Consider the following 23,907-nt stretch of genomic DNA (forward strand, 5'->3'; position numbering starts at 1 on the left):
CAGGTAAGAATTGGATGTAATTGTCTCCATCTGTAAGATCCATCAGTTGTTTTTCCCATCATGCAGTGCTTTTAATATGACTAACAGGTGCCAGAGATTCAGGAGGAGCACCATGAGGAAGATGGTGTTTCTGAGAATGATCTGGAGGCCTTGATCAGTGGCATTCATCCATCTAAGAGCAACCCGAGCCAGAGTTTGGGGGAAAATCCAGTTTTGTCTGGCAAGTGGGTCTGTTCATGTCCATCCACAATTAAAGGAGAGAACCATAACAAGCACACTACTGACAAACTGGAGTCGCTGGCCAAAGCCTATACGCACACGGGCGATAAATGGAGAGCTCTGGGCTACTCTAAAGCAATAAACGCCCTTAAGAGCTAACACAAGTCCATCACTTCATATGAGGTCAGTTCAGACACAGATATGAATCCACAGAGGTTTTGCAGTTCATTGAGGTGCTTATTTGTGTTAAGATCATGTTGCATGGCAGTTTGCATTTTACGACTAGTTTCAAGCATGCATCAGTGAATAATAAATACTTATTTTATTAACAGACATTCACATTTGTTGGGTGTCACTTTAATACAACGTGATTTATTAAACTATACAGAGCGTCACACATGACATGTTGGGGTAAAAACTAAGATATTGTGAGCACAAATTAAGAAGCAGTTTTATTGTTCTAGGGAATGAGATTGAACAAAAACGAAGGAAGTGAATTAGTACAACATGGCCACAATTTACCTAAAACAAATTAGTTTAACATGCCAATGGATGAGGGAACGAATTAGTGCAAATGTGCTCACAAGTTAATCTAAACTCTAAAATAGGTGTTCAAACTAACATCCTATATGGGAAATGTTTGGGAAACTTTTTATTTTTGCTATTAGTGGTGCGGAACATTTACAGCAGCTTTAAACTCAGTCATATAAAGCAGCAACCACAATATTTTACTGATTTTGATTACTGATTTTATTGATTTCTTTTACTATCAAAGGGATGTCGCACATTGGAGGATATTCACACTAAGGTGGTTTTGAATCATAATCTAAGGATCAGACTAAAACACTACGTTGACCTCCTTGAGCTGAAGCAAATGCCATTGACAAAACGGTTTGTACAGACCTTATTTGAAATGGCCTGCAGTAAAGAAAATAGCCATAACCAAGCAATGGACCTGATAGATAGAAAGGGTGTTTTCAGCAAAGTGTTATGGAAACTATATGAAATCATGTTGTTGTAATCACATTTTGAATGTGGGAGTGCACTATAGAATTGTGTTAATTTGGATTAAATGGCATCAAAAGTCTTAACATTTTAATTGGAAGGTTTTTTTTTTTTTTGAATGAGAGAAATGTTACCTCTTGATGTAGGCCTTAAAACACCTCAAAGCTCAAAGAAACATTTTTTTTATACGAATATAAAAAAATAGATATACCTTCAAAAGGAGTCATATGATGCGATTGAAATTTTTCCTTTCTCTTGGCAGTGTTACAAGTTCTTGCTGTATAAAGAAGGTCTTGGGTCTTGGGTGACGGGGTTGGGGGGCTTGATATTAGACTGCGTAGCCTATAATAAAAGATAATGAACTTCAAATCTTAACTAAACACATTTTTATTCAAAGATCAACAGTCTGTCATTAGTCTTTAGATACAAAAAACAACATTAAAATCATGAACTCAAATGTCAGTGTAAAAAGAAAAAAAAAACAATGACTTTTGAAACAGTGCGTAAATCAGACCTTTCTGTAACGCTAACGCTAATAAGCTTAAACGAAAATAACAAAATAATTGTGCAGCGGAGTATTTTTTTGTACACAGTGCCGCGAACTGTCAATCACTCCTGTACGCGTCATCACTGTCCTCCTCGCAGCTGCAGCAACTTGCGCTCTCTTCATCAAGCTTTAAAACAAAAGGGGGCAAAAGGGTCGTATTGTCTTTGTGCATATAGATTAATTAGATAAATGAATATCTAAATTCGAGCTGCCTACGGTATTTTTTTAGAACTTAGAAAAAAGATGCTGCAGCCAATGAGCAGCCGGTGGGGGCTGGTTGCAGGACGACTCAACCTCCACAGACAGTTTTTAATGTTTATCAGACAATAACTACTCAAGATTTTGATAAAGTATAATTTTCGTGACAATTAGGGCCAGATTCGGGATTCGAGACAACAGTTTAGATTTCGGGACTGTCGCGAATTTTTCGGGACGTCTGGTCACCCTACATTTCACACGCTTGAAATATTCGGCCAGTCACAACGCACTGGCCAATCAGAGCACACCTCACTTTTCAGACAGCTTTCAGAAGGCGAGACATAGAAGAGAAACAGTAATAATGTAGCCTACAGTATGTGGAAAATAGTGTGTTTTTTAACCTTAACACGCATACACACTTACACCAAATAATGTTCTTTTTAGCAGCATCAGTTTGTCTGGTGGACAGATACCACATTCACAAAACATTTTAAATTTAAACCTAATTATAAAGTACCTGCCTTGTATTTATCGTATTTCCTCAACAAAATATCCTTATTATTAAAATAAATAAATTTTGAAATAAAAAAAACCTTGTTCTAATTCTTTGTAGTGTTATTGCTGCCGTTCAACTCTTGAATTTTAAACCAATTTAAAATGAAATATTAGGATAAAAACATAAACAAACACCTTGTCGCCTCCTATTGGCGCATAATCTAAACAAAGGGTCAACGTCTCAGTGAGTGAATCTATTGCGTAAACTGCTTCAAATGAGTCGAGTCACTGAGATCATTCCAAACCCAAGTACTGCTTTAAACGCTCCGTGGGAGGATTTAAGCACAGTTTGTCCCATCATCACGTTGCGCGCGCCATATAGGATGTGACTGCGAAACACCCAGCTGTTCCTGGACTGCAGATCGCAGGGACTCGCTTGTGTAGTCGGGGGCAGCCAGTGGCACGGAGCTCATGCTCCTGCTCCACTGCTGTGCCTTCCCTCATGTCCCAATAACAGTAGAAGGCGGGCGGTGCATGAGCGAGAGAGCCGTTCAGCCTTTCGTACGACTATTTACAACACTTGTGCGGTGCGGTGACCAAAGTCAACACTGAGACATTGTAATGTCCTATCAGCCTGTTTAAAATGGGCTTGTTTTTATATATCGCTGGATCTAATAGCCCCACCGAGGCCAGTGTCTATGAGGTGAGAAAAGTCTTGTGTGTCCTTCGGCTTGTTTAAATGTCTTGAGCCGGTTGTTTGTGTCATACTTGGGTTGTGAATGCACACCGTAGGCTCTGCCACTTGTTGACAAGAGCCGACTGAACAGTATGCACCTTTTATCCACATTTTGTAGTGCATGTTAACAGCCTGTGGTTCGGTTCTCAACAGCGTTCAAGCAACGTTTTGTTTCTTTTGAAATGGGATACATCTGTTTGTTAAAAGTCTTGCGTGCTACCCGATAGACGTACGTCAGTTCACGGAAGTGTATGGCTGTGTCTCAAATCGTAGTTAGCTGCTTACTTTACCGCATTTTTGGGCAAAACATGATGGCCAAAATGCTGTCTAGTCAGACACCTCCCTGTGTTTTGAGACACGGCCTAAGAGATTAGTCTGGGCCAAGTTCAGTAAACAAAAGTCTACAGCAGTGATCCACAAATCTGGTTCGCGAGATCCACTTTCCTGCAGAGTTTAGCTCCAACCCTAATCAAAGAAACCTACCTGTGCTTTTTTATTATCCTATAGACATTGTTTAGCAAACTTGGTCGTGTTTGATTAGGGTTAGAGCAAAACTCTGCAGGAAAGTGGATCTCGCGAGCTAACAAACCAACTGTCGCAGATTTCGAGATTAAATAGGCGAATTTTACTCTGCGAAGATAACTTCAACATATCTGGTGAGTCAACAATTATTTTGAAGCAGTTATTAATCTACCAATGGAAATACGTCCTGTAAAGCAGTATATATATATATATATATATATGTATATGTGTATATGTGTATATATATGTGTATATATATGTGTATATATATGTGTATATATATGTGTATATATATATGTGTATATATACGTGTATATATATATGTGTATATATACGTGTATATATATATGTGTATATATATATATGTGTATATATATGTGTATATATATGTGTATATATATGTGTATATATATATATATATATGTATATATATGTATGTATATATATGTATGTATATATATATGTATGTATATATGTATGTATATATGTATGTATATATGTATGTATATATGTATATATATGTATGTATATATGTATGTATATATGTATATATATGTATGTATATATGTATGTATATATGTATGTATATATGTATATATATGTATGTATATATATGTATGTATATGTATGTATGTATATGTATGTATATGTATGTATGTATATGTATGTATATGTATGTATGTATATGTATGTATGTATATGTATGTATATATATGTATGTATATGTATGTGTATATATGTATGTATATGTATGTGTATATATATATATGTGTATATATATGTATATATGTGTATATATATGTATATGTGTATATATACATGTATATGTGTATATATACATGTATATGTGTATATATATACATGTATATGTGTATATATATACATGTATATGTGTATATATACATGTATATGTGTATATATACATGTATATGTGTATATATATACATGTATATGTGTATATATATACATGTATATGTGTATATATACATGTATATGTGTATATATATACATGTATATGTGTATATATATACATGTATATGTGTATATATATACATGTATATGTGTATATATATACATGTATATGTGTATATATATACATGTATATGTGTATATATATACATGTATATGTGTATATATATACATGTATATGTGTATATATATACATGTATATGTGTATATATATACATGTATATGTGTATATATATACATGTATATGTGTATATATATACATGTATATGTGTGTATATATACATGTATATGTGTGTATATATACATGTATATGTGTGTATATATATATATATACATGTATATGTGTGTATATATATATATATACATGTATATGTGTGTATATATATATACATGTATATGTGTGTATATATATATACATGTATATGTGTATATGTATATATACGTATATGTGTACATATGTGTATACGTATGTGTATATATATGTATATATATGTATATATATGTATATATATATATGTGTATATATATAATATTATTATTATTATTTTTTCTTTGAGGGATATTTTTTAATCAGAGTTAGCGGTCTTTTTTCAAACACAAATAACTCTGTGATAAACTAGTTTAAAACCAGATGAAACAGCGCTGACAAACAGGAGAAACACTGCGCACCGTTGCAGTATTGTATTTACTTGTATTAAATATATAAGAAGCTAACTGAGACTTGTTATAGCACTTTCATTGCTCTTCTGTTGTTTTTGATTGCTTCCATTATCCTCATTTGTAAGTCGCTTTGGATAAAAGCGTCTGCTAAATGACTAAATGTAATAAGAGTAATGATGGGATATACAGTAATTACGGTATTTTTGTGGTTAAGCAATAGTGTTTGTGCATTTATACTAAATGTATTTAAACAATATAGTTAAATTTTTTTACCATGGTATTGAGGTGCTATATGTGTGGTTTTAACTGTGGCTTTCATGATCTAAACATATGCCACTGTGAAAGACTATTGATTAATTTGAAAAAAAAAAAAACTCAAACAATCAGAATAATTAATTTTCACCATATATTTTATTGCTTGTTAAAATTTTTACAGATTTTACTTTTTATATATATATATATATATATATAATGAACATAAATTTACATCTGCATCTTAACTCAAGCTTTCTAAGAGAGGGAGAGAATTTTAACAATCCTTTATTACAAATATAATTCACCACACAATTAAATTACAATATTCATTTATAAAGAAAGCAAACCCAACTCACAAATGTGTAAAAGCCAAATTGCCTTTGGAAACAGGGCACAAAGCCTCATTATAACACCAAATTTCCTCAAAAGAAGCAAGATCATCCTTGTTTATAATATTTAAAATCTATCAGTATTCTTGCTTACACCATGTTTGAAAACAGTGTAACCACATTCTGCTTCAAAGATTTTGTCTTTCTACTTGCATAGATAGCCAGTTTTGCTTGGCCTAAAACAATATTCAGCAATTGACAAATCCTTTTTTTCATTACATACTTAAAACCAATAATAAATAACACCATAGAAAAAGATTCTTTACAAATCTTAAAAATGCTACTTAAAAACAAAAATAAAGGTCCCAATCACAATTCACAAATGTATGAAAGACGGTTATGTTTAAAAACATAAAATCGATCAAGTCTTGTCAGAGAAATAACATTGTCACAAATCTGAGTCCAAGTATATTGTCTTTGTTTCTTGTGAAAATGTCTCCAAAAGTCGTCTGTCTTTACAAGCTGGATTATCAAATGACGAGATCGTAAATGGGGTTCAAGGTGATTCCTGTCCAAATTTGACACCGTACAATTAAATCACCAACCAAGAATAAATGTTCCTCCCCACAGCATTTCTGCTAAACCGAGCACAATATATTCAGAAAAATAATTCTTTCTACTGCTGAAGTTGGAATATATCCACACAAATAAAAACAAAAACAAATAGTTAAAAAGTGGCTCTTACTTTTAAAAGTCTACCTTTAACTATTTCCTCAACCTGATGAGAATGTGGACTAAGAGTTTTAGCGAAAAGTGAGGTAAGTGATGTATTGTAGCTCAAAACTGAGACCCCCTCCCACTCCCCTGCCCAATCAGCAGCATTCTTTAAATCTTAGGCTTTGATTGTTCCTAATAAACTATTTAACTGCACTCGCAAGTAAATATTAAATTATGTTGTGGTATAATTAAATATTCTAAATAAACTTAAAATTATATACATTTATTTTGTCCTTGCATTCTTTCTTGTAACTCCTCCCTCTCAGTCACAGCTGACTGAAAGGCTCATTATGCAGCTCATTATGCAGGCCTTTGCCTTCTCAGGTGTAAATCACAATGATATTCATGATAGTTGACGCCTACTCGCATATGACTTTTACCAACAAAATGTGTCTTAGAAAATTTAGATCAATATATTGTTTTCTGTAAGTAAGTAAGCAAACAAGATGATTTTCACATAATTTAGAAAGAAAAATTCTAGGCTACAAGCTCCAGTTCTCAAAAGTCCCGGGAACCAATATTCTGTATGTGTTATATTGCCTTATTAAAGTGATTTAACATTTTTAGTTTTTCACTAACCATGCATAACATTTTTTTCCTCAAAAACACAATCATGTACATACATGCTGCTCACGTGTTATTATAGCCCAGTTTGTGCTGATTTCAGTGAGATTAGACTTTAGCCATTTTAGATTTTATAAGAAACTGAAAAAAAAGCACAAATGTCAGGACATGACAAAACTTCTACAGGCCCCAAAAATACCCTTAGACCTCAGGGTTAATCGATATACCTCTTTGTTGGTAAACAACCCCTCCGACATAAAATACCTAGTTTTAAACAAACTGCTTAATGTCAGGAAAGTACTAATCAATACGCAACCCACTCTTATTTTTCATGGCTCTGAGAAAAGAGCTTAATGTCATCCACTTACATTTACATTTAGCTGACGCTTTTATCCAAAGCGACTTACAATTGCTATATATGTCAGAGGTCGCACGCCTCTGGAGCAACTAGGGGTTAAGTGTCTTGCTCAAGGACACATTGGTGTCTCACAGTGGATTCGAACCTGGGTCTCTCACACCAAAGGCATGTGACTTATCCACTGCGCCAACACCACCCCACTTCACAACTTCAGCTAGAAAAGTCGCTCTGAAATAAACTGACGCTGGAATCGGAAGACTCGCTGCCACTTTCCATTCCATTCTCACCATAAACATCGTCTACATCTACACCTACTTAGCCTTAACGGCTTGAAAATCACCAGATTTTTAATTTTAGATTGAACTTTAAATGCTATTTGTCCTGTCTTCATTTCAATGCCATCACAAAACAAATCGGGTGGCAGAATGTTGACCGCACTATCGCTTTGTTTCTTGCCCATCTTAATAACGGACTTACGAGACTGAACATTCAAGGTTTCAGCACTAGCCGATGTATTTACCTCATCCACATTTTTGGGATCAGTTAGCTGAATCACCTTCATTGTGCTCTCACTTTCAGACAAATTCACAATAGTGCTCTTATTTCACTGCACCTGTCTTTGCCACAGGCGGGACAGCATTAGACAGACAAGCCTTAACAGGCTCGCCAGCATTAACATCATTCAAGTTTTTTCTTTAGTTTTACCAGGGCAAGCGCGAACCAAGTGGCCAACCTCCCCGCAATTAAAACATTTCATTTTGTCCATTGTAGCATGGATAAAATAGTCAAAATCATCAACTTTCAGCTGCAGTGATAGGTCGAGCTCCTCATCATCTTTTAAAATCATGTAAACAAAATGTCTAAAAGACACCACATTTTAAAATAGGCAAAACTTTCTCACTAATGTTTCATCACTTGTGAAAGGCGGAACATTGGACAGCAGCACTTTTTTGGACGGCATGGAAAATGGACTGGAGTGAAAAGATTGTCAACAACAATTCCAGTTTCAACTTACTCATTTGATTTTTCAACAGAGTTGAACTGTAGCACTGTTCATTTTAGAGGCTGACATGATATTCTCATGTCCCACAACTTCTCCTACAGCTAGACAACAGTCTTCCATGCTCACCGTGGCCGGTGAGAAAGTGAGTAATATCGCAGCCTGCACTGCAAACTGCTGAAGATACGCATCATGAAATTCAGGCAACACAAAACCGTTTCATGATTTGAAACAATATCAGTCAATTAGAACATGCAGATACTAAGAAATTCATTATTCTATTAAGATGTTAAATTTGTTCAAGGAAAAATGACTTGAAAATTGTACAGAATTCAAAAACGTGAAGTGTTTGTCATGTTTTGACCATAAAGAATTGTTTAGTTTGTTGGGGTTTTCCCTCTTTCCTCACTTTCTTTCACTTTTAAATGGCTTCTAAATGCCTGTGCAAATTTTACTTCCACTTTTCACAAATATTACATTAACATTTAGTCATTTAGCAGATGCTTTTATCCAAAGCGACTTACAAATGAGGACATTGGAAGCAATCAAAAACCGCAAAAGAGCAATGGAATAGAAGTGCTATAACAAGTCTCAGTTAGCTTAAACACAGTACATGTAGCATGGGCTTTTAAATAATATAAAAAATAAGAAAACCGGTAGAATAGAAAAAGTATAGAGCATTTTTCTTTTTTTATAATAAATAAAAAGAAAATATATAGAATACAAAAAGATTAGAAAGGTTAGTTAGTTTTATTAAAAAAAATGTAAGAATAGAATTAGAATAGTGAGTGTTAAAGTTATAGGGTCAAATAAAGATGGAAGAGATGTGTTTTAAGCTGATTCTTGAAGATGGCTAAGGACTCAGCTGCTCGAATTGAGTTGGGCAGGTCATTCCACCAGGAGGGAACATTTAATTTAAAAGTCTGTAAAAGTGACTTTGTGCTTTTTTGGGATGGCACAATCAAGTGACGTTCACTTGCAGAACACAAGCTTCTAGAGGGCACAATAGCCTGAAAGTTTGTAATAAAGTTTAAATAAAGTAAAATATTACCAAAAAGGCACTTTTGCATTTTGTTTTGAAAGTAAATTTTTCACCATCGTTTTATCGGTTTCACTTAACTTGTCTTGTCGGTCAGCTCGATTCACTCTCCTCACGATATAAATTAAATCTGACTCCTGCTGCTGATGATATGTGATGTGGCTGTTGTTCGGCATGCTGCATTAAGCAACTGCGTTGAGTTTTTAATTGTAGTGTCTGTTCTCCAACCGAACTAAATTACTTTTATTACAATAAAGAATAAAAAAAGACTGTGGGGTGGTGCTGCGGTGGCATGTTCCATATCTGGTGTTGCGGATTAACACTGTCAACAATGACTATCGCAACAAGCCTACTTTAAACTCAAAAGGAATAAAGATTTGAAATGTATCTTGATAATTATTGATATCAACTTAAAATGTGAAATTTTATCATGATCATTTTTTTGGCTATATCGCCCAGCCCTATAGCAAGTTAAAGAGAATTCTGCTGAGTTTACTGTGTAATACCGTATGCTTTGTGGTCAGTTTCTCCCTCCAGATAAGAATTAAACCCTAATGTTTACCCAAAAGACTCTTGAGTTTTAGCTGACCCAGTGTTAGCATTCATCTCTTGAGTTATTAATATATTTGACATTGCTGAAGAGTATATGATTAATATTACACACCAGTGGCCAAGTCAATCAACTGCTGTAAGTGGCCGCACAGGATTATCATATAATACCAGATCATATGCTGTTGCTGATACTCTGCTTCTCACTAAAGCTGTGGAAGACAATGTTGGCTAGTGAAGTATCATTATTAGACTGGCCAACATTATCGGCTGCTTTCAGCAGCTTCTCATTATAACCTGTTAAACTTAAATTACTTTTCTAATGTTTTCTGGCACCGAAACCGGATATGGGCAGAGTCTCCAGAGCTGCAAAGAATAAAGTCAAACTGCCATGGTCTACATGAATCTCTCACATGTTATTCGCATGCTTTTGGACACATAGGAAAAAAATAAAAATCACTCCATAAAAACCAAGTGCCATTTACTTTCCAGGGAGGATAATTATATATATTTATATAATTATTTATTTATTTATTTATTTATTTAATAGTTAAACCAATTAGATATAATTCCTGAAGTTCTTCAAGGTTCTTTAGATTATTAATTCACAAGAACTGAAAAACAAAAGGTCTTTTAAAAATTATTCACTGAATGTTTGGAGAACCCAAAATGGTTATTTTGTGGCATCAGTGTGAAAACGCACTTTTGGAAACTTTGTTTTTAAGAGTGTCCGTCTGGTTACTCTGCTAGGACACTTGTATGAACTTGAGACTTCATACATTGACTTAAAATGACCTTGACACCATTTGGTTGAGAGTAATTACAAAAATGGGTCAGAGAAGAAGAATTCATTCTGAGAAAAATTCTTGGGTCATTTGTTTGCAGTTTCCACATGGCTCTATTTAGTATTCAGTGGAATGTGATTCATTATGTCTGGCTTAAATGTCCAAATACCTTTTTTTTGGGGGGGGGGGGGGGGGGGTCACTGTGTGTTTAATAATAAACAGAAACAGTATGTCCAGTTTCATATTGCAGAATCAGCATGGGTTAATTGCAGATAATTGTGGTTTGTGATAAATGAGACCCGCAAAGTGCTGTGATAGTCCTTGAAAAGAATGTTCTCAAGGAAAGGGCACAGGGTCATGGGGCTACACTTGACCTGCTTAGCAGATTGGAGACATTTCTGAAAATCTATCTGGTCTTGAATTTATGGTGGATGGCTTGGTAATAGCTGTAATGTGTAAACTGTGGGGTAAAAACTGGCAGCTGTGTGTGTGTGTGTGTATCTGTGTATACATACACACATCTTCTGCATAACACAGTCAGTCAAAGTGTTTATTATGTTTGAAATATGGATATCTATCTTAGAAAAATGCATGGATTCGCTACTGGAGGACTTTATTCACCCCCTGGAGCCGTGTGAGGGACATTTTATTATGGATGCAGGTACTTTATTTCATGTCTTCTGAACTGTTGACATCCAAGTCTGGCTTACCCCCATTGAAAGGCTTTCAGGGCTCCAACTGGATTCCTCTGAAAGAAGAAAATCACATACACATAAAGTCGTGGCCAAAAGTTTTTGCAGTGGCAAATTTTGTGTTTTGCAAAGTTTGCTTCTTCAGTATTTGTAGATTTTTCCACATGTTTCTATGTTATACTGGAAATCAATGATGTTTTCTGCTTGTCCACTCGCCTTTCGAGGACTGACCACAGGTTCTTTATGGGATTGAGATACAGAGAGTTGCCTGGCCACGGATCCAAAATTTCAATGTAATGATCTTCCATCCACTGGATTATGCACAGATAATCACCAAACTGCTCAGATCGTTGGAAGATGTCGCTCTTGCAGGACGTTTTAATGCCATTCTTTATTCATGGCAGAATTATGAGAGCGCCCTCTCCCTTGGATTAAAAGCAACCCCACACATGGATGACAGGATGCTTCATTGTTGGCTCAACACAGGACTCATGGTAGCATTCACATTCTTCTCCAAACAATGAATTTTCCAGATGTCCCAAAAAGGTTGGAAGGGAGATTCCAGAGAAAATAACTTTGCACCAGTCTTCTGCTGTCCAATCCTTGTACTTCCTGCTGAATTTCAGTTTGTCCTTGAAGTTTTTCTTGGAAAGAAGTGGCTTCTTTGCTGCTCTTCTTGACACCAGGCCGTTGTCCAAAAGTCTTGTCCTCTCTGTGCATGCAGATGCTCTCACACCAACCTTCTGCTATTCCTGAGCAAGCTCTGCACTGCTGGAGACACGACTCAGGAGCTGACTTCTCAGGAGGAGATGGTCCTGACGCTTGCTGGACACTCGCTGGACACTCTGGGACGTCCTGATTACTTCTTCACTGCAGTCGTACTTCTCTCTCCTTGAAGTTCTTGATGATCCAGTAAATGGTTCTTTCAGGTGCAATATTCTTTGTAGCAATTTTCTTACATGTGAGGCCATTTTGATGCAAAGTGATGATGGCTGCACGTGTTTCTTTGGAGGTAACTATTGCTAACAAGAACACAATGATTGGAAGAGCTTCTTCCCTCCTTTTATAACAATCAGTCTGCTCTTACAATATAATTAGTATGATAGAGATTTCACCTGACCAGTACTTTCACACTTTCACATGTGCTGCTCATTTGTCAGTTAAATTAAGTCATTTTGTCAGGACCAAAAAACAGTGTATTAGTAGTAGTAGTGTTGTATTTATTTGTTTTTGGCATAACATTTTTATTTTTTTATAAGTTTTTATTTAAATTTTAGTTTAGTTACTTTAGTACATCAAGTTAAACCTAATGAAATTGAGAAATGTTGCCTTGGAGACTATATGAAATAGAAATTAATAATAAAATATATAAAAAATATATATATATATTTTAGTGAACAATTATTTCTCGTAGTAATGGAAATGTTTTTTTTTTTCTTAGTTCATCTCTTATTTTTTATTATAGCAGCCCCATTAAATTTATTTATTTCTTTACATTTATAGGCAGACTAAACAGCAAAAAAGTGAAGTCTCCTCCCATAGTGCGGGAGCATCTCATTATAATGCAGCCCTTCTTGCAGTGCTCCGCTGCCTGTAATTTTCCGTAGTCCCTGGCCCTTGAGTGAAGTGTGTGTGTGTGTGTGTGTGTGCATGCGTCCCTGTTCTTCTCCTATATCATGAGTGTTGCGCTGAACGGATTTTCACAAGGCTGAAAGACTGTGGAGTATCATGTCTATACTACACCTGAAGACAAGAATGGTAGATAACTGGATCAGCTAACGATCTTATTTAATCATTAACTGATTCATGAAATGAAACTAACATGTCTATTTGAAGGTTTCTGCTTGTTTTGTTTTGATCTACCTGTAGTATTATTGGTATAGTTAATGTGTAACTTGATTTGCTTTAAAAAGAGAAAGAAAGCTGATTGAAATCATTAAGTAATTGCTAATTTAGCTGTACACAACATTGACAGTGTGACACTATCAAATAATGAGACAGCTTTTGTTCTTTTATGTTTGGATTTGACATGGAACACAAGTTTTTGGATTTTGGAGCTTTGGTGCATTGTTTACTGACATTGGCCCATCTATATGGGTTATTTTAAGTTGTAAACATCATAAGATCTGAAGATATTTGTAAAATGGTATGTTTTTATCTAGAATAATGTGTTTAAATGTTTTATGTTTTAAATTAACTCTACATGACATTTTTTGAAAATGGTATAAAAGCTGTTTGGATAAAACAAAATAGGTTTTGTTTAATTTTTCTTAATTTCTGGACATTCTTATTTGTCACTAACCAGTTTTTCTGGTAAAATGTTTGATTCAGGGTTTTACCCGACAAATTTGTTGCTTTTTTTCACACAGATGATTAACCTATTTACTGAAACTCAAATCGCACCCAAATATGCCTTTGTGTTTGTGCGGGAATAGTCTATCACTGGATTATACTGCTTAAAATGAGCTGAACTGATTCATTATTTTATTTATAAACCGTTGCATGTACTTTTGGTGGTTAAATAGGACAGTGATAGTATAAGATGTAAATACAGTGGAAACGAGTGTTTATATACCATGGTACATATATAGTTGCTTAATAATATCCATATAGGCATAAGGTATTTGTCATATGGGCATAAGTTGTTTCAGTCCAAAAAACACAATATTACCATACACCATACCATTTATCCAATGATTTTCAATTAAGTGTTTCGGAATTCTCCACTACTTAGTTCCAAAAATGGAAATTTGCTGACAATTTACTTTCCCTCAGACCATCCAAGATGTAGGCTATATGAGTTTGTTTCTTCATGGGAACAGGTTTAGAGAAATGTAGCATTATATCACTTGCTCACCTTGATGGATCCTCTGCAGAAAGAAAGCAATATTTTGGCTAGAGGACTCTGGAAAGCTGGAAGCAGTGGTTTTAAGTTAAAAACGTCTCCAAAATGGATTTGTTTCTTACAAACGTACAGCTGTTCACTTCTTTTTTTAATGTTAATTGATGGGCTGAAGTCGTGTGGATTATTGAAATCTTTTTATCAGCTGTTTGGACTTTCATTCTGATGGCACCCATTCACTGCAGAGGATCCATTGGTTTCTTTACATTTCTTTAAATCTGTACACATGAAATTAACTCCTACATCTTGGATCGCCTGAAGGTGAGTACATTTTCAGCAGATATTCATTTTAGGGTGAACTGTTGCTTTAAGATTTGCTGTTCTAGAGATAATTGTTGAATCAACAAGAAATTTATCTTGTATTCTGCTTTTATTGTATTTTGTTTGTTTGTTTTCCCCAGCAGGTACTTCACTGTGAGGGTGTGAATAATAAAAGCTACATATGTGAGACGGGACACTGTTGTGGAGAGTCCCAGTGCTGTAGCTACTACTATGAACTCTGGTGTAAGTGCATCATTGGGTTTAATATCAAGTTCACAACGTTTGATAGGAATTCATGAAGGCTCGGTCACATTTACCTTAGAATCGTGGCAAAGGAGGCTCCGTGTGATACAGGAATGATGATGAAATTAAACTTGACATTTCTTCAGTATCAGGTTAATTTCCTGATTGTGCTGAATGTCATTGAGATGGCTTTATTTTGGCTATGGAATTTTGCTGTGCAGGAATAAATGAGACCAAGCCTTAAGAGGCTCAGAAGAACTAAACAAAATATATACTGAAATGAGGGGAAAAGCTTAAGATGCTTGACCTTCTGCAAGCTGTGGAGTAAAAATGATCTGTATTTGTGCATTAGCTGTGGTTTTAGTCTAAGAGGAATTAGTCAGGTTGTAGCTGTATGGTGTATAAAGGCATATTTTAAATACTTTGTCGATTTGTGTGCAGGATTTTCTCCATGTGGTTTATTTTTCTTCAGGGTTCTGGCTGGTGTGGGCCATTATCTTCATCCTGAGCTGCTGTTGTGTCGGTCATCATCGTCGCACCAAACACAGACTGCAGCAACAACAACGACAGCGCGAGATCAACCTCATTGCCTACAGAGAGGTTCACAACTACCCCTCACTGCCCTCCTACTTCAGTAATGTCATCCTTCTTATTTAAAGTTTTTCATTTCTGGAAAATAAGGGAATTTAAAACCTATGGCAATAATAATAAAATAAAACCGACTTAATTTCAAAATAGTTAGGAAAATCATCAGCATGCTTTTTATATTTATATAGAATGAACATTTCACTTGCTAGATAAGATTTATATTTAGAGTAGCAATCAAATGGTTTGTAAAAATTGGGGTTGTCAGTAAAAACATTTTAAAAAATTAAATATGTGACTTAATTGAATTAATCACATATGTTCTCAGTTAATATGACTTAATATTAACAGTTAATATTAGTATATCTCGGTGTAATTTTTAATGTCTCTTTCAACCGGACTAACAACATGTCCTGTAAATATAGCAACTTAGTATGTGTTCGGATTGAGTGTGAAAGGTTTTCTCAGATGGTCTTGACCTGGTTGTGCTGAAAGATGAGAAGATTCACATACACCTCACTTCATATCTCCTACTCTAGATGCAGAAAATTATATTAAAATTGTATATACACTTCTGTTCAAAGGTTCGGGATTAGTAAGGTAAAGTATTAGTATTAATAAAGTCTCTTCTGCTCACTGTTGCTGCATTTATTTGGTCATAATACAAGAAAAACATTGCAATACGTTTTTTTTTTCATTTTCTAACAAATTTAAAACGAGTTTTCTGTTTTCTTTTTCTTTTTTTAAATGTAATTTATTCCTGTGATGCAAAGCTGAATTTCTGATTTTTCTCATTTGCTGCTTCAAGATAATTTTTTTATTATTATTATCAGTGTTGAAAACAGTGCTGCTGCTTCATATTTCTGTGGAAACCATAGGATCATTTGATGAATAGAACATTCAAAAGTGCAGCATTTGTTTAAAATAGAAGTCTTGTGCAACACATCTTTACTTTTTGTGTCCTTGCTGAATAAAATAATTAATTTCCTTTTTTTTTTTTGTGAATAAATTTTTTTTTCCTAACCATAAACTTCTAAACAGAAGTGTAGATCAGAAAAAAAAAAAACCTTGGATAAATAGAATTACAAGATTTTTGTACAATGTCTGTATTTTTTGTTTTGTTTAGTATTGTACTTTTCCAAATTTGAGGCATCCCACAATTCTCTGAGAACCACTGCAACTTAGACAAATGCATCTAGTAGATTAATAAATAGACATATTTCAGTGAGAGTACAGTCTTGGCCAAAGGTTTTGAGAATTACATAAATATTTTCAAAAAGTTTGCTGCTAAACTGCTTTTAGATCTTTGTTTCAGTTGTTTCTGTAATGTCCTGAAATATAATTACAAGCACTTCATATGTTTCAAAGGCTTTTATCGACAATTACATGACATTTATGCAAAGAGTCAGTATTTGCAGTGTTGGCCCTTCTTTTACAGGACCTCTGCAATTTGACTGGGCATGCTCTCAATCAACTTCTGGGCCAAATCCTGACTGATAGCAACCCATTCTTTCATAGTCACTTCTTGGAGTTTGTCAGAATTAGTGGGTTTTTGTTTGTCCACCCGCCCCTTGAGGATTGACCACAAGTTCTCAATGGGATTAAGATCTGGGGAGTTTCCAGGCCATGGACCCAAAATTTCAACATTCTGGTCCCCAAGCCACTTAGTTATCGCTTTTGCCTTATGGCACGGTGCTCCATCGTGCTGGAAAATGCATTGTTCTTCACCAAACTGTTGTTGGATTGTTGGAAGAAGTTGCTGTTGGAGGGTGTTTTGGTACCATTCTTTATTCATGGCTGTGTTTTTGGGCAGAATTGTGAGTGAGCCCACTCCCTTGGATGAGAAGCAACCCCACACATGAATGGTGTCAGGATGCTTTACTGTTGGCATGACACAGGACTGATGGTAGCGCTCACCTTTTCTTCTCCGGACAAGCCTTTTTCCAGATGCCCCAAACAATCGGAAAGGGGCTTCATCTGAGAATATGACTTTGCCCCAGTCCTCAGCAGTCCATTCACTATACTTTCTGCAGAAGATCAATCTGTCCCTGATGTTTTTTTTTTGGAGAGAAGTGGCTTCTTTGCTGCCCTTCTTGACACCAGGCCATCTTCCAAAAGTCTTGGCCTCACTGTGCGTGCAGATGCGCTCACACCTGCCTGCTGCCATTCCTGAGCAAGCTCTGCACTGATGGCACTCCGATCCCGCAGCGGAATCCTCTTTAGGAGACGATCCTGGCACTTGCTGGACTTAATTACTGCCAGCTTGAATGGCAGTTTTGGGACGTGACCTAAAGATAACAATGAGTTAATAATATTGAGAAGCAGTTCTTCTGCTTCAGGTAACAACACTTTCAGTAATTTAGTGGGTACAGGATCTAATAAACATGTTGTTGGTTTGGATGCAGTAATAAGTTTATTTAGCTCTTCCTGTTTTATAGTTTTAAAGCGCAGAAGTTTCTCTTTGGATGTGATGAAAGAAGCTGAAGTATTTGACGCTGTAGAATCTGAATTTGTTATTGAATTTGTGATCTATTTTATAAGTGAAGAAATTCATAAAGTCATTACTATTTAACTGTGAGGGATTATTTGGTTATTTTCTATGAGTTTGTGGATATGCTCAGCCCTGGCAGCTTTTAGAGTCGGTCTATAGTTGTACAGCCATAGTTGTAATCTAATCTAACCTAATCCAGACAGTTTAAAACTAAAGAACTGCAGGTCATCAGTTATTTTCCTTAACATATTACTGCTTTTTATTATTTAATCTTGATATACTGTCATAAAAAAATGCTTGCTTACAATAGTTTTCAGTAACTGAAACTGAAGTGTACACTGTTCTAAACCTATTTGAAGACGCATTACCTTCCCTATTGAAAATATATTGAGCTTCACTCATTACTGTGGCTGTTAAATACCGTAACTGCATTTTCTTGGTTTCATGTTATTGTTGTTTTTTTTTTCTTTTTGTTTTTTTTTATAAGGTGGTTCTGAGAATGGTCGACCATCTGATCAGAGACCATTGTAGATCTTTACTGTTCTGTACTGATCTGTGACCACTAGTCCACAGTGAACATAAGCCATGTGATGTTGTAAGAGTGGATTTTGGTCTGGTGGTTTTCACCGTTCACCTTGTAACTAAGTGGGTTTATGATGTTATGAATATCGCATACCTTCAGAATGAAACTGCAGTTACCCATATTTTTTCAAATATTTTAAATGAATCCTTATTAAATTATATTTATCAGTCTTCAGCCAGAAGCTGAAAGCATCAAATCGTGTTAATTACATATTTTAAAAATACAAGAATTATACAGTTTGTATCTCATAATTATTGGTACAGTCACCCGACCTTACAGCTATGATGAAATGTGCATTCAGTCTTCGTCATTTAGGTTAACATTTAGCCAAAACCAGAGAGAGAGCAGATATGTAGCAAATGTCCTTTTTGACAAATTGTCAAAACTGAACATTTTGTGATGAGGTGCTATATATTGTCTTGTTAAAGTTATATTTCACTTTTTAATGGAAATCTTAAAGGGTTAGTTCACCCAAATATGAATGAAATTCTTTTATTTATTACTCACTCTCATGTCGTTTCAAACCCGTAAGACCTTCATTCATCACCGGAACATGAATTAAGAAATTTTCGATGGAATCTGGAGCTGTCTGACCCTGCATAGACAGCAACGCAACTAAAATGTTCCCAAGTCCAGAAACTTAGCAAGGAGATCTGTGAAATAATTCATGTGACATCAGTGGTTCAGCCGCAATTATACAAAGCTATGAGAATACTTTTTGTGTGCAAAAGTTTCTCCTCTGCATCACCCTGGTGCTATTTTGTAGAATATCACCGCTGATATCTGTCACGCTGATATGCTGTTTCCGTTCAGATCAAATCACAACAATGTAGGAAACAGTTCTGGCTTGATCTCCTTGCTACGTTTCTGGATTTGGGAACATTTTAGTTGCGTTGCTGTTTATGCAGGGTCGGACAGTGCTCAGGAAAAAATAATTGACGAATAGAAGTTTATGTCATTTTGACCTTTTATCTCATAAATGTCATAATTTATGTCATTATGATTTACCAAAGCATGTTTATTATTATTTTGGCAGAAATGGACTTCCATAAGAAAGTTCTACAACTTTGGAACAATATGAGAGTATCCCTTTAAAATTTGTACAAATGTAGTTCTTAACCCTAAATCAGGCAACGTGACCCACGAGTCACATAGTTTTTATTGTCTTTTTTGGGGCATAAGAACAATTTTTTTATTAAATCCTTTTATCATCTATCAATGCCTGGTCTGTCTCAAGTATGCTGGTCACATGATATGCTTCAAGTTTTCAGTGGTATATTAGTCAGCCTGATCTAAATCCAACATGGCTGCCAGTGGTGGAGATCATTCAGATTTTAATGTAGTTAATTATATATTAAACTTACTTTTCTTTTGGAAAAAAAATTATATTACTGCTAAAATTAATTCTGAACATTGTCTTAGGTTGCTGAAGAAAAAAAATCAGTCATATGTTGTTTATGTTGTTATTTAGCACGTTTTGAAATGTATGTGACTCCTGAGTCACGTTGCCTGTTTAGGGTATAAAAAAGAGAGTATTGAGAATATAGGTAACATTACACTAAATTTAAATAGTTGTAATTTAAGAATGTTTTGGAATATAGACATAAGTTTGGTCTTGTTTAAAAAAAGAAAAGAAAAGTAACTTCAAAAAATGATTACATTTACTGTAAATCAAATGTACTCTAAATATTTTATATAAAATATATATTTTACAAAATATTTTTTACTCTAAAATTACTATCAAATCAAAGTCATATGTCTAACCAATTTGTGTTCTAAATTTTAATTTGATATCACAAAATGTAACTTCCCATGAGATTTTAGGCGTTGTACCAAAAAATAGCCACTGGGTGTTTTTTTTATGCATTCTCCTGTATCCAATTTATACATTTCAGTCTCAATATCAAAAAAACTGTTGGCAGATGGGATCGTAAGTATCGAAATTGATACTTCAATTTCTTGAAAAAATTCCACTTTTGCCATAATCTGCTAAATTTCTTCTTTAAAAAGAGACCAACCTTAGGTTTATATTCCAAAGTGTTCATAAATTACAGCAATTTAAGTTTGGATAGTGCACTTTAATGCCTATTTTAAAAAATGGGGGGTAACAGAGTACCATTTTTATGGTAAAGCAAGGTCCGATTTCAAAATGGTTTTCACAGTCTGAATCTTAAGTTCGTAAGCTTTTGAATGATATATATATTGTCAACATTACATCAGGTAAAGTATAGGATATAATTGTTTTAAGCATGCAGTAGCAAGTAGGCCAGTAACAGTTAACAGATTAATGACTTGGTCCTTTTTTTATACCCTAATCAGGCAACGTGACCTGGGAGTCACAACTCATAAAATCCAAAATATATCAAATATTTCACAAATTCTTTTGGATATGTTTTACATAAGCTCAGATGATGTAAAAAATGGCATGAAAATATTTTTTGCTTTATCATTTTCCACTCTTGCCTGTTTAAGGGTTAAACCAAAAACGAAGTCTGAATTTTGAATGCATCAAATTCTCCTGGGTATTCTCTACATTTTCTCTCCATTCTTTCTCTTTCAGGATTCCTACCCAACAATCTCCTTCCAGACTATGAGGAGGTAGTGCATCGGCCCGCTACGCCACCTCCTCCATACAGTGCCTTAAATGCCGACCCTCCGGCCTACACCAGCCCTTTAACCACTGACCAGCAGGATGTGCAATGCGTACCCAGACAGACCACTCCATTGCCCCCTGCATCTGACATGCTCTGCTCCAGACCCAGCATGGAGAACATCCATACCTCTAATGAGTACCACCAGAAAGAAGACTGCAAGGGCGAGATCGAGTTAGAGGGGGGCAGATCCGCACAGAGCACTCTGCCTTTAGAGCAGCCTCCCAGCATGGACAAACAGAATGAGTGCAGAAAGGAGCTGCTCAGGAATGAGGCAATGCCTGAACAGAAAGAGAGGATTCTGGGAAGGCACCGCAAATTTACAGGGGACTCTGGGATTGAAGTATGTGTTTGTGGGCAAGGCTTGGAGAGCCCTGAGCCCAAAGAATTTGAGGGGCTTTTGAGTGAGGAGGACTCCGAAGATTTCTGCGATGAATGTGGCCTTCATTCCTACGGAGAGGAACATCAGGGACTTCTGTCCCCAGAAAACAGAGTGGAGCGTGGAGCATCTCCTGTGCCTCAATATCAACCTCATCCTGTCTGCCTCTGTTTGCATACGATTAATGAACAAGAGAGTCCACAACATAGCAACATAGAATCATAAAGCTAAATGAATGACATTACTGAAAAAAAACAAAGTTTGAGATGGCGAAAGAAAAAGTGACAGGAAACAATCGGATGCTCTCCACATTGTTGTTTTATGTACAAAGCATGTTTTATGCGGTTAAAAAGCCCAAAAGTGCAAAGGATGGGCTCTACCTGCCTCACTAGACAATACATGTGGTCCTGTAATGGTGTGTTCCAGTACTCCTGGGAGATTTGTATTTACATCGTAGTTGTCATCGTAATTATGATATCAGATGCGTTCAAATCACTGTGGTTGGAGAAAGATGTAAAATAATCAGTAAAGAATGTACACATGATGTGTTTTTGCATTTATGGTGTGCCTCTATTATGCCATTTTTATGGTTCCTAATAATGTTATGGGAGTCTCCTATAATAGGAGTACATGCATGCAAGGTCAAAAAACACTTTAGTTTTCTCAATATGCATTTAATAACACCTCATTTTCTAGCAATTCATCCGAAGCAGATTCAGTCTCTTTAAACCCCTCCTTTCCGTGAGCCTACTCTGTTGTGATTGGTCTATGGCGTTCAGCTCGTGTCGCAAACGATACGCCTATTTCAATGGTTCTGTATTTTGAACGCTCTTTAGAAAATATAAACATCTGTTATTTATCATACTTACTGGTTGTGATTCAGTGGAGCAGCTGGTCCAAATAAACAGGATACTGATCCATCTTTCAACATAAACCAACATGCGTTGAACTTCCCGAGATTAGAGGATCAGTCGTCAGTAGAATGACGTGTTTGTGGGTGGGGTCAAGTTGTTCGCGGCCAGCTAACGTAGAACATAGGTTTGCATTGTGCAAATGTGTTATGACGTGTAGCAGTCACGGAAGTGGGATTCAAATTACTAACAACTCGTTTCAGAGTCAATTGCTTATTTTGGGAGACAATAATTTTCAGCTTTACAACTTTGCAGATCATTTACATTCACATACAGCTACATTACACACTGCATGAAAGGCAATATTGGAAATGGCATAATAGGGGCACTTTAATATTTTTCTTTAATTTATTCCAAGGTGCTGTAAATTGAATCAGGTTCTGTTGTAATTGTACAATACTTTTGTACATGCAACATAGCTAGTTTTATTGTAAAAAAAAAAAAAACAAGGAAGATTAAAACTAATTTACTATCAATGTCTATAACTCAGAAACTCCAGTATCCATAGTTTGCTTCTTTGTAATTACAATTTTGTAGTGGCAATCATTTGTGTTCAACTAGTAAATACAATCTTTCAGACATGACGCCCCACAAGACATCCACATTTACTCCACATTTACTTATTGTGGGTGAAGTCATTTCAACTGCAATCCATGTGAACATGAGATTTCGCTGGTGTTCAAGTTGGTAATATGAATTTGTTGCATTCACCAACAGAAAGCTGCTTGGTTTGAAATCGACCTCTGTGTGAGCAGTGCTTCATGCATCGCTACATTATTGAGGATGGCTCTTTTTTACCTTTGAAATCTTGCTGAAATTTAACAATGTGACCAGACTATAACTGTGCAGTCTTCGGACTGAGATTCTAAATGTAAACACTGATGTGTTGAATGAGTGTCTCAGGACCATCAGAGAGCAATCTAAAAACTGACTGAACACCAAAAAAAAAAGACCATGTGCTTTTAATTTCCATGACTTTCCCTAATGTAATGGGACAAATCTTACTGCTGTGTATAAGGTTATTGTTTTGCACAATCACACTCTTCTGAATGAATCATATTCATGATAATTTCAAATACAAAGTATTTGTTTGTTTATATTGTCTTTTTTTTGGCTGCTGTATGCTTTGATGAATTAAGTTTATACTGTAAGTGCTGCTTTATTGCTACTAACCATCTGATTTGGTTACATGCAAACACTAC

General features: G+C 35.4%; 1 protein-coding gene across 2 annotated transcripts; it reads left to right on the plus strand.

Moving 5' to 3' along the window:
• The first annotated feature begins 2,756 nt into the window (after window positions 1-2,756).
• On the plus strand, window positions 2,757-22,047 carry LOC132141926 (WW domain binding protein 1-like). Of its 2 annotated transcripts, none has more exons than XM_059551576.1 (4): window positions 2,757-3,167; window positions 15,003-15,105; window positions 15,578-15,739; window positions 21,325-22,047. In XM_059551576.1, exons 1-4 carry the CDS (start codon window positions 3,108-3,110, stop codon window positions 22,017-22,019), a joined length of 1,020 nt encoding a protein of 339 aa, XP_059407559.1. In that variant the 5' UTR covers window positions 2,757-3,107; the 3' UTR covers window positions 22,020-22,047. The 2 variants fall into 2 exon arrangements, with proteins under 2 accessions (XP_059407559.1, XP_059407560.1); XM_059551577.1 differs by having other exon boundaries at window positions 15,006-15,105.
• Window positions 22,048-23,907: the final 1,860 nt, after the last annotated feature.

The sequence above is a fragment of the Carassius carassius genome, chromosome 6 (genome assembly GCF_963082965.1).
Source record: "Carassius carassius chromosome 6, fCarCar2.1, whole genome shotgun sequence".
NCBI classification, from domain to species: domain Eukaryota; kingdom Metazoa; phylum Chordata; class Actinopteri; order Cypriniformes; family Cyprinidae; genus Carassius; species Carassius carassius.

Coding starts and splice junctions, on each gene's coding strand:
- LOC132141926 (XM_059551576.1), top strand. CDS start 3,108: ATGGGCTTGTTTTTATATATCGCTGGATCTAATAGCCCCACCGAGGCC. Junction 3,168..15,002: donor CCGAGGCCAGTGTCTATGAG/GTGAGAAAAGTC, acceptor TGTTTTCCCCAG/CAGGTACTTCACTGTGAGGG. Junction 15,106..15,577: donor CTACTACTATGAACTCTGGT/GTAAGTGCATCA, acceptor ATTTTTCTTCAG/GGTTCTGGCTGGTGTGGGCC.